Source organism: Microtus ochrogaster, unplaced genomic scaffold (genome assembly GCF_000317375.1).
Source record: "Microtus ochrogaster isolate Prairie Vole_2 unplaced genomic scaffold, MicOch1.0 UNK27, whole genome shotgun sequence".
NCBI lineage: Eukaryota > Metazoa > Chordata > Mammalia > Rodentia > Cricetidae > Microtus > Microtus ochrogaster.
Genome location: NW_004949125.1, coordinates 1,900,370 through 1,911,814, shown reverse-complemented (window position 1 = coordinate 1,911,814; position 11,445 = coordinate 1,900,370). Strand labels below are relative to the sequence as shown.

The window sequence follows — 11,445 nt, the reverse complement described above, 5'->3', positions numbered from 1 at the left end:
ACCCACTATTGTCAGGGCCACCCTAGGTCACTCTGGACACCACTCTTGACAGGGCCACCCTAGCACTATTGACAAGGCTATCCCAGGCCACATTAGGCATCAACGGTTGCTAGGGCTATCGTAGGCAATACTGAAGACATCTGCTTCTCCTCAATTGCCCCCCGTCACACAGGACTCCCACTTTGACACTAGACTGTGGCAGGCCCCACTAGGTTGCCAAGTTTACTTTTTGTGATTGGTGACTTAATAATAATTTGAAAAGTATTTGAGAGGCTAGAGGTAGGGTTCCGCAGTAGAATATTTCCCCAGACTTATCTAGAATTAAACGTACTTCTCTTTTCTTTCTTTCAGCCTGACTTCAAACTTCTGATCCCCCTGTCCCTGCCCCTGGAGTGCTGGCATTAGAGACAAGAGCCATCACATCTGGTCTCTGGCAGATACTTCAGTGCTCAAAGTTACTTCTGAGCCATCCTACCTGCAGACAAACCCAGCCTTTGATGCCACCGTAATGACCTTTATTTTCTTGTTTAAGCACTGGGAGCTCAGACTCCTACCCTGCTCAATAGCTGTTATCACCGTTTGTAAGATAAACAGAGTTGAAAGCCACTCTGCCTAAGTTGAGGTTTTTGTTTGGTTTCTCCCTTTTGGCCTGTACAGTGAGTTTCCCATCAAAGCAAGACCCAGGTCTTGACAGATCATGATTAGATTACACAAAAGCCACGCAAGTCAGTTTCCTGGTCCCTCACAAGACTCATGCTGCTGAGAAAAAGTCTTGCTCTCATTAGGCAGCTCGAAGGTTCCTATGGATTACATCCCTTGCCCTAGAATGACACATCAACCTATATTTCAGCCCAGATCTGTCTGACCCCCAACTCAAGCAGTTTCATGACAATTGAGGTAGAAACTTGTAGAAGGACACTGGAGCCCACAAGCTTAGGATAAGAGAAAAGGCCACAGAGAAGACACTGGGGCTGGGGTGTGGCTCAGTGGTAGAGCCCCTGCCTAGAATCCCCCAGTGAGGGACTGGGGTGTGGCTCGGTGGTAGAGCCCCTGCCTAGAATACCCCAGTGGGGGGTTAGGGTGTGGAATGTCATCTTCCTGTCTTCTCCCCACTTTTAGGGTCATGTTTTCCTCTGTGCATGAAGGCTGAGCTCTGGGAACACTGTGACTCCATTACACACTCTCAAACTTCCTTTCCTGCTAGGTGTCCTGAAACACTCTGTGTTGAGGAAGGTCCTTCCCTTCCTCCAGCCAATAACTCTGTCCCAGACTCAAGTCAATGCTCAGCTTGCTTCCTTCTGAGATCAGAGTCTCCAGTAAAACATGGAGACTAGAGTTTCCCGTGAGGTCTATGGGATCAGGGGCTCTCATTGGATACTCATCTCATAGTCTTGATGCAAGCCCTTGTCCTGTCTACACACAGCCCTGCATATAGCATGGGTACCTGTGATGTCACTGCTGTGTGCTGGGTTAGCGCTGTGAACCTGGTGGCACAGTCCCAGGAAGCACGACAACTGCGTTAATTACCCCTGAGCGGCTGCCACTCTCTTCATTATAAACGCGTTCTAACTAGCACAGCTCCGAATCCTTTTAATTTCACTTAATGGGCTCCAGGACTGGCTTAATGTGTCACTAGAGGGAGCTGAAACAGCTAGAAGCGTGGGTCCCTTTCTCTCTTTCCGACCAACAGTAATTAAAAACCTGTAGGATTAGAGGAAAGGTAAAACCCACATTCTACAGGAAGATTGTTTTTGATGTCACTTAACAGCCTTGTGTGGCCCAAGCTAGCCTGAGATTCACTACTCAGCTGGGAATGACCCTCAACTCCTGATCCTCCTATGTCCACCTCCCAGATGCTGGGATTACGGGAGGATGGCATCACTCCCAGTTTATGTGGTGCTGGGGTGGTGGTTAAGAGTGTCTGTTGCCCAGGTTCCTCTGTCCCACCATCCACTCCAGGTAGTTTCTGATTGCCTACAACTGCAGCTCCCAGGGATCTGGTGCCCTCTTCTGGCTTCCATAAGCACTGCACTTGTGTGCACAAATCTACACACAAATACACACAACGACACAAAATTAAAAACAAATAAATAAAAATAGTGATGGACTGAGGAGTCATATGGTTCAGGAAATGAAGGCTCTTGCAGCCAAACTTGATGACCCGAGTGTGACCCCTGGGACCCACATGGTGGAAGGGGGGAACCGGCTCCGGAAAGTTGTTCTCTGAATCTACAAGCATACGGAGGCCCACGTGCACCCTCCACACACAAAACAAAATTTGAAATGTAATTTTGAAAGCCATAGCTTCAAAGTAACAGTGTAGTCACAGTTTCAAGGCACTGTCCTGTCTTCCAGTGCCCTTCAAAAGTCACAGAGCCCCACTGAGCCTGAGGGACTGTGAGCGCCAAGTGTTGTCATCTCTGCTCTTCAGGGAAAATTCATGGCGCTCTGGTCCTTCAGCTGCTAGTGGGCACTTAGTATTGGGTCCCTGCTGAGTGGAAGAGGGCAAGACCTAGCTCTTAGAGAACTTAAAAGACTGCTGTGTGCGTGTGTGTGTGTATGTCTGTGTTTATGTGTGTGTGTATCTATGCATGTGTGTGTTTCTGTGTATGTGTGTGTCTCTCTTTGTGTGTGTATCTGTGTATGTGTATGTATCTGTGTATATGTGTGTGTATCTCTCTGGATGTGTATCTGTATGTGTGTGTATGTGTGTATGTATCTCTGTGTGTATGTATCTGTATGTGAGTGTATCTGTGTATTGTGTGTATCTCTGTGTGTGTGTGTATCTGTATGTGTGTGTGATGTGTATAGATCAGAGGTCAAGCTTTAGTGTTATTCTCAGGCACTGTCCACCTTGATTTTGGAGACAGGGTCTCCCTCTGGCCTGGAAGTTGCCACATGACTTAGGCTGGGTGGCTGTTGAGCCTTAAGGATCTGCCCATCTCTGCCTCCCCAGTGCTGGGATTAGAGCACATGCCACAGTGGTTTTGCTTGCTTGTTTGCATGTGTTCTGGGGATGGAATGCAGTTCCTATGCTTGCTCCGAAAGCTGTCTATCCACTGAGCCATCTCCCCAGCCCCTGCTTTTGTACGATGTTGGGCTGGACCCTAGAGCCTTAATAGTCTAAGCATATGTTCTACATGAGTTCTGCCCCAGCTCCAGGGTGGCTCTTCCTGCTGGACTAAGATTGACTGCATGTCCGCGAGGATGTGAGCTTCTGCCTCAGGCTGTGAGCAGCTATGAACAGGGCAGAGACATGTCGCCTCAGCCTCTCTGTATTGGCTTTAGGAAAACCCGCTGGCAATAACTATACAAGCAGTCTGTGTGGAGAACAATGCCAACCCCGCCACAGGATGTGTAGAGACTCCAGCCAATCCCTGAGTGGAAACAGGGACAGGAGGAAAGCAATGGAATCCCCAAATCAGTTTGTTAATTAATTCACTTTACATCAGAATCCCAGAATTTGCCCCTCTCCTCTCCTCTCCTCTCCTCTCCTCTCCTCTCCTCTCTCTCTGGCACTGCTCTTCTCTATCCTCCTCCCTTCTCCCCCTTTCCTCTCCTCTCCTCTCCTCTCCTCTCCTCTCCTCTCCTCTCTCTCTTGCACCTGCTAAAGTGTCTGTCAGACTTATAAATGGCTGTAAAATTTTGCAAACCAAGAACATGACCAGAGTTGTTAAATATGAGCCACGTGTGATGAAGGGACAGAAACAGATACAAAGGAGCCAGGCAGCTGGCAGAGATGCCCGCAGAAGCAAGGAAAGCTCAAGACAGACTGGTCCAGGTGTAAGAATTCAATAGCCACCGAGACTCACAATAGGGAGAGAAGCTGCTGATGGGTTGGTGGATGGGGGTCGGGGTAGGAGACTGCCTTTCAAGCCATCTCCATCCGAGAAGCTCACTTTCTATCAAGCGCCAAACTCCACTATAGATCTCAATGGCATGGAGTGATTACTGAGCACAGAGGGGGCCTGGTTCCATCCTCGGCACCGCATGGCCTAGACTTGATGGCACATGCGTGCCTATGATGCCAGTACTTGGGATTTGGAGGTCAAGGTCATATATCCTCAGGTACATAGTGAGTTTCAGGTCAGCCTGGGTTATATGACACTGTCTGAAATACATAAGTAGGTGTTTCCCTATAACGGAATTGAGCTCATGCAAGTATCATGGATGGAACTCTTCCATCTGAGTCTTGTTTCCAGCTGGTGGAGCTGGCTTCTGCCTCCTGTGGACTGGATCTTGACAGACTCATTTTTCTTCCCGATCTATAACACTGGCGCTCAGACACCGGCCTCTGTGGAAAGGCTATAACTACCTTCTCCCCGAGGCTCATAGAGGTAAACAGTACACATTTGATCAAGAGAGGACCCAGAGAGAACACCCACTCTCTAAGCCGCGTCCCTCAGCCGAGCAGATGCCTCCGGTAACTCACGTAGGAGCTTTGTGCATGCTCAGTAAACACGAAGAGGGATTGTGCCGGGCTAGGTACACGCTACGAATTCATTCTATGGGCAGAAGGGCCGAGAGCCTTGCTGGGATATGAATCTATGCTTCCTCACTGTGGCTCACAGATTTCTATACCACATCACAATGCTCAAAGGCGAGAGCTCAGATTGGTTGAGTAACGTCCGCAAGGTCACACAGCCAACAAATGGCAGGGCCATCACTCAGCCCCACAAGCTCATTCACAGAACCACAGCTGGGTCTGTTTGCATAGCAGCCTCTGAGTACTGCAGGCTGAGGGCCCATGATGCTCAGAGGGTAGCTGTAATTGAGGAACGAGTAGGTGAGATGGCTCAGTGGGTAAAGGTGCTTGCCACCAAGCCTGATAAATTCAGGCTCAATTGGGTGCCACCATGGCTCCGCCCCCACCACGATGACCTGCACCCTCCAACAGTGACCCAAATCAACTGTATTTCCTTCAGTTGTTTACGCCACTACCATGAGGAAATAAACACACACTCTGGTAAGTTCTCTTTGTCAGGGGTTTGTTGTAGCAACAAGGAGAGTAACGAGTACTGTGTCAACTTGATGAGACTGAGAATCTCCTAGCATAGGAGAGCTGCCTCTGGGACTGTGTGCAAGGGCAGACAGCTGCCTAGGATGCAGGCTGCACCATCCTGCAGGCTGGGACACGTGGGAGGGAGGAGGGAGCCTGTGATGCCTGCCAGCTCTTGCACTTCCTCCAGGAAGAAGCTGCTCTACCCCTCCCCACTTAGCGGATGGAAACTGGGAACCAAAAGGAATCATTCTTCAGGAGTCTCCAGTGTTCTCATTATGAAGCCAGGTCTCTGTGTTTCCTGCAGCTATCTGATTGATGGTGGTGGCCCTTGTCTGGCTGTGGGCGGAGGGACAGGCTTGGAACTTACCAGCCTCCCCCACGAAGACCTCCACGGGCACACTGGCCGGGCTCTCGCCGATGATGTTATAGGCAGTCATGATGACTTCATAGCGCCGATACTTCTTCAGATCTGCAAGGTCAGACACCAAGGGTCAGCCTATGCTGGACCAGCCTCTAGAAGTTTCCCTGATATGTGGGCATACTGAGACACAACCATCAAGGAGGAACTCCTACAATTAGAGCCACGAATCCAGGCTGGTTTTGCCTGGACTCTGGAGATGGGTGAGCATCCCTGCCTCACGGCACCAGTCACAAGGGCCCGAGATGCTGTGCACTTACGTGTTAATTCATATGTCGTCAATGTGGAGCTGCTGTTCACGGTCTTGAAGCTGCTTTGGGCTGTAAGGTGTAAGGAAGGCAGTTAGCGCAGAGGGACACTGTTCCTGTAAACCCAGAGTGGGGTGAACATGAGTCACACAGCCAGCTGCATGGGGTGCTGTGCTGCTGTCTGCCTCAGTTCCCCAGCCCTGCAGAGACTGTAGGCTTCTCGTTAGCTCCCGGGAGTAACCACCCTCCTACCTAACACATCAAGCAAGACACCCCAGCCTGAGACAAGTGGCGGTGGGCTGGCCCTTTGGCAGAAGGAAACAAATGTAAGGGCATTAGCGGTATAGAGGAGAACACTAAAGACACAGACATTTTTTTTCCTCCAGGCCTTCTGGGTTGCAGGTCTGTTGGCTGACCAATGCTTGCAAGTTGTGGGACTCTGGTCTGAAGGGGAGGAGAAGGTCACCCATTAAGTGTTCTGGGACTAGGTGTACACACACCTGATCCCCATCAACCTGCGAGGCACCAGGGACAAGTTTGTGTGCAGCTGGCACAGGTGCCTCTTGGTGGGAAGGATGGGGTAGAGCCGGGAGCCTGTTGCATGCTGGGTGAACCAACATTAGGCAGCTTCCTGGCCGGATGGGGGTGAACTAGGTAGGAAGTGCTGCCCAGGTGTTCTACCCTGTCTGTCCCTCATCATAGAGATCTGCCCGCCTCTGCCTTCTGAGTGCTGGGATTAAAGGCATGTGCCTCTGCACGTGGAAAAAAAGGGAATTTTCTATGACACTATTTAGGGACCATTTTCTTCCAGAGAGGGAGGTAGAGAGGCAGGGTTCTCAGTTAAGCTGTCACTGGCTTTAGTGGGGTACAGGCTCAGCAGAGGTCAGGAGGTACCCCACACATAGATTAGATGGGTGTGGCCTTCACCTCAGGCCCCAGGCCCCAGCTTCCAGGTCACCTACCTCCATCTGTGCCCCCACTGGCTTCACACTACACTGCCTGCTCCCTCCCTGTGCCATCGCCCGACTCCTCTACAGTACTTCCCAGCATGCCTTGCATGGAGCAGACAGACATGGAAGGCTCACCTGTGAACCTCCCCCAGGAGAGGAGCACCGCTCACCTGTGAGTTCAGCACGCAAGGCAGAGGGACTCTTGAGTGTTTTGGCCTCAGGGCCCGTGCCTGTCTCGGATTCCAGCTCACGGTAGTAGATCCTGTAGCCTTGCAGAAGGCCATTCAGGCTCTCATCCCGGGGAGGCTGCAGAGACATTGTACACTCAGCCATTTGGGGATATTAACAGAGTCAATATGTACAGAAGGCTTAGTAGCCAAGATCTTGGTGTAAAAGTCTCTAGTTCAAGCCATGGTTCTTTTATTTTTTACACATAATTTTTACACATATTTTATTTTTATGATTGTGTGTGAGCACGTGCACACATGTGCAGGCATGTATACACACACACACACACACACACACACACACGCACGCGCGCGCACTTGCGTCATCATATGGATGTGGAGGTCAGAGGACAATTTCCAGGAGTTGATTTTCTTCTACAGTGTGGGCTCTAGGGTTTGAACTCAGGTCGTCAGGCTTGCCTGCAAGCACCTTCATCTGTTGAGCCACCATGCAGGCTCTAAGCCTCTAGTCCTTGATGGTTAAAAACAAAGAAGGAGAGCTGGCGAGATAGCTGGCAGAGTGCCCCCCTTGCAAGCTCTAGGACTTGAGTTCAACTCCCAGAAACCCACATGAAAAGCTGGGCAGGGAGCTGCATCCTTGTGGTCCTGCACTGGGGAGGACACAGGAGGATTCCTGGGGGCTAGTCTAGCCTACTTGGTGAATTCTGGGCCAATGAGAGACCTGGTCTCCAATATTAGTGTAAATATCTACTAAGGAACACGTGAGGTTGTTCTCTGGGGTCCATGTGTGTATGTGTATGTACCTGTACATGTGTGTAACACCCCTCCACACACAATCCCACACACAAGTGCGGAGTAGTGTGTGTGTGTGTAGCACTGAAACACTGTTGGAAACAGTATTTGTGAACCTTCTAGCTGGGGAGGTGGGGGTCCCGGGCCTGCCACGAGGACTGGTCAGCAGCTCCTGATTGCCTTCTCTCTGAGCCTCAAATGCAGCGATGGTGCACAGCATAGCTGCTGGACAGAGGTGGAGGTGTGTAACCAGATGCCCGGGAGGCTTGCTGGGTCACAATGGCCTTGTTGTCTAAGTGGTTCGCAGACTCCCAGTGCCAACCAGAGCTGTGACTCTGTCCCAGGACTTCTGCCACACACCATGGGCCACAGCGGGGAGTGCCTCTACCTCGCCTATGGTCTCAGCTAGTGGGAAACTGGGTCTCAGTGTAGCGGGGCAGTTACTTCAGAAGAGACTTTTCCTTTCTTTCTCGTCTGACCCTTTCTGAATGTTGCTGGCAGCATGTGGGGGTCCCCGATGGCTCAAGTGCCTTCATTAGGCCCCAGACAACTAGATCAGAACAATGAGCCATAGCCCAGGGACTGGGGGTCAGGTGAGTTTATTTTGTTTTTTTTTTATCTGCTCTTAGGGTGGTCAGGTTCAGGCAACAACATATAGGTTATCCACCCAGATTTGAATTTCAAAGTGCTATTGCCAAAATTAATGGTATCACACTCCAAATTTACTGTTACCATAGCGTGGTGTGTGTGTGTGTGTGTGTGTGTGTGTGTGTGTGTGTGTGTGTGTGCGCGCGCACACACATGTACATGCATATGGGCTGTTTGGGTGCATGTAGGTGCTGTTTGTGTGTGTATTTACATGTGTAGGACAGAAGACAATGCTGGCTGTTCTTCAGGTGTCTAACCCTGTTGTTTTTGAGGTAGGGTCTCTTACTGGCCTGGAGCTTGCCAAGTAAGTTATGCTTGTTAGTGAACCCCAAGGATCTGCCTGTTTCTGCCTCTCCAGTGCTGGGGTTTTAAGCTCACAACACCAGGCCTGGCTTCTCCCATAGGCAAGCATTTTACTGAGCCATTGTCCGTCTTCTACCATTCTGTTAAGGCAGGAAGCCAGTGCTTTCTGAGAGTAAGAGGCCTTTCTCTGTACAGCTAGCATCTACAGGAAAGGATCTGTCCCTGCGGTGAAGCAAGAATAATGTCGTCCTTGGCTGTTCTTCCAGCTAAGTGGCCACAAAAGGCTCAATGCCTCTGTCTCCCAGACTGCAGGTTGCTTCATAAATATGGTCCCCTAAGGGATGGAATTGGCTCCGTGCCACTGGACCCCTCCTGAGGTGAGGTGGCTTCTTATACTCCTGGGCCCGTCTGCCCTCTGCATCCTCATGCAGGCACTAGGCAGAGCCATTGAGAAGTGGAGGGTCCCCTGAACAGCTTGAGGATTAGTAATAGCCTGCATCTCCTCCGGGCTATGAGATCTGCTCCAGGAACGACAAAGAGTCATGGAGGCGGGTGAGGAAGAACTGTGGAGTTCCTGAGGAAGCCTCAGTGCCTGGAGCATGGGGAACAGACAAAAGTGGCTTGTATGCTGCCTCTGAAGGAGGGAAGAGTCCGCCATGACACAACCCATGGTAGCCATGGCGCTCTTTGGCCTAAAGAACTCATATAGGTTTTTTCTTTTTACATTTATTTATTATGTATGCAGTGTTCTGCCTGCAAGTATGCCTACAGAGAAGAAGACACCAGATCTTATTGCAGATGGTTGTGAGCCACCATGTGGTCGCTGGGAATTGAACTCAGGACCTCTGGAAGAGCACAAAGTGCTCTTAACCCCTGAGCCATCTCTCCAGCCCTTGTATAGGTTTTATGATGTTTTCCACATTGTTGACTTCCAAAATGATCCACAGTCTAAGTCAGGAAACTTGCCAAGAAAGAGCCTCCTCAAAGTCCACCAAACAGCCATTCATGGTTCCCTGAACCACAGGCATTGGTCCTGTGGCAACACACGGATAAAAAGCCCTTTGCCAAGCAAGAGACAGCATGTATTTCTAAAACCCGGGGGGCAGCTTTGCTCCTCCTTGCTGAGGCCCCTGACAAAGAACCAGAGAGATGCGAGTCCCTGTCCAGTGGCTCTGAGCGTTACACCAGGAGTCAGCTCTTGCAGCTCCGATAACACTACGTGGCCATGCAGAAGGTTCCCACACAGTCTTTACTCACACCCGCGGGAGGTGGGGATGGCACGACTCGGGCTAGGCAGATGAGATGGCACGGGCTCCCGTTTCTGGGATCCGGGCTGGCTCTAATTAGCAAGAAGGGAGGGCGAGTGGGCACATCAAAAGCTTGCTTCTGGACTCTGCAGGTGCCAGCCCTGCAATCCCCCCTCCAGGGTCACCTTCAAAGCCTGCCCATCAGTCTGGGATCACACCAGAGCGAGGATGGCTAAGACCTGGCCAGCTCTGCCGAAGACACACAGGCTGGGGACAATTACCGCAGGGAACACGGGGAGGATTGGATCCTGTTCACTCAAAATATCAACCGAACAGGACGCATGGGCAGATGGAAACGCTAGGGACACAGTGCAGTTGTGCTGCTGTTGACAGACACACAACCCCAGTCCTTGAGTGTGCAGGCTGAGGGTAGGGGGAGGAAGTGTTAAAGGTTGAGCCGTTTCTAGTCGAGTCAGAGGATGGAAAGGGAAGAGGCTAAGCCCCTCTACCGGCCAGCATTAAGCTGGATCCATATTTGCCTTGGAAGTCCCAGAGTATCTCAGAGTCGAGTTGTGTGCTGTCCCAGCAGGCATCTGCTGTGGTCTGGATGGGTGGCCCCGAGGGAGGGCTGTGTGCTACAGGCCTCCACCCCTTCCCAGTTTCCTTCCTGTTGGTGTGACACAACACTCTGACCTAAAGCAATCCAGCAGAAGAGAGGATTTTATACTTCCAGGTCACAGTCCATCTCTGAGGGAAGTCAGGGCAGGAACTTAAGCAGGGGCTTGGAGCAGAAACGGTGGAGGAACGTTGTTTGCTGCCTCACTCTCTGGCTTGTGTTAGTCTTTCTTATACAAGCTGCCGGCCCAAGCAGACTGGACCCTCTTACATCAATTAACCATCAGGATAGTCCTCACAGACATGCCTGCAGACCAACCTGATAAAGACATTACTCAATTAAGACTCTTTTCACATGACTCCAGGCTGTTAATGCTGCCTAGGACAGTCCCCAGCTGAAACTGTTAGGAAGCAGGGCCTAGTGGGAGGACGTCAGGGCACGGGAGCCTTGTGCCCTTGCAGGGGACTGTGGGACCCCAGGCTCATCCGTTTCTCTTTGCTTCCTGGCTATGAGGTGTTCCAGTATGCACTCCTCAACAGAGGCTCCAACCTGCCACACTGTGAGCGGAATGAACAACCTTTTCCTTTCTACATTAATTTTCTCAGAGGTTTTGTTATAGTTCAGGAAAGTGGCTGACATAAGCAGAGTCCAAGCCTGCCCGTGGGCAGCTCCTGCAGGGTGGGAGCTTCACACTCATCCAGGGCTTGGTGGTTCTGCAGGGACTCAGGGACAGCTTCTGTGGAGCACTGCACTGGTTTAGTTTGCTCTGTATTCCTGCAGTTTGGCATCATGGTGGAGGTCAAGGGAACAGCCTTGGAAGTCTTCCCAAGTTGTTCCCCCAGATCCAAAAACGATTTCAGGTTCTGGATTTAAATCCTGACACTGTAGCCTCCTTGTATGCTTCAACTCCCAGGCTATGCCTTGAAGCCCCGTTGGCAGAAGTCTGGCACCAGGCTTGGTCCTTCCTTTGTGGAATATTCCTTTACACTGTGTGAAAGTTATGTTGCTGTGATTGGCTTAATAACCAAGCTGA

At 50.9% G+C, this 11,445-nt stretch overlaps 1 protein-coding gene across 1 annotated transcript in view; it reads right to left on the bottom strand.

The window, feature by feature from the left end:
• Positions 1-11,445, bottom strand: part of Sdk1 (sidekick cell adhesion molecule 1) — a 622,567-nt gene that overhangs the window by 56,264 nt on the left and 554,858 nt on the right. Inside the window, exons 32-34 of the mRNA XM_026789743.1 lie at positions 6,789-6,924; positions 5,681-5,740; positions 5,370-5,471 (exon numbers count right to left, since the gene is read on the bottom strand). Of these exons, the coding sequence (XP_026645544.1) occupies positions 5,370-5,471; positions 5,681-5,740; positions 6,789-6,924 (298 nt within the window). The remainder of the gene's footprint in view (positions 1-5,369; positions 5,472-5,680; positions 5,741-6,788; positions 6,925-11,445) is intronic.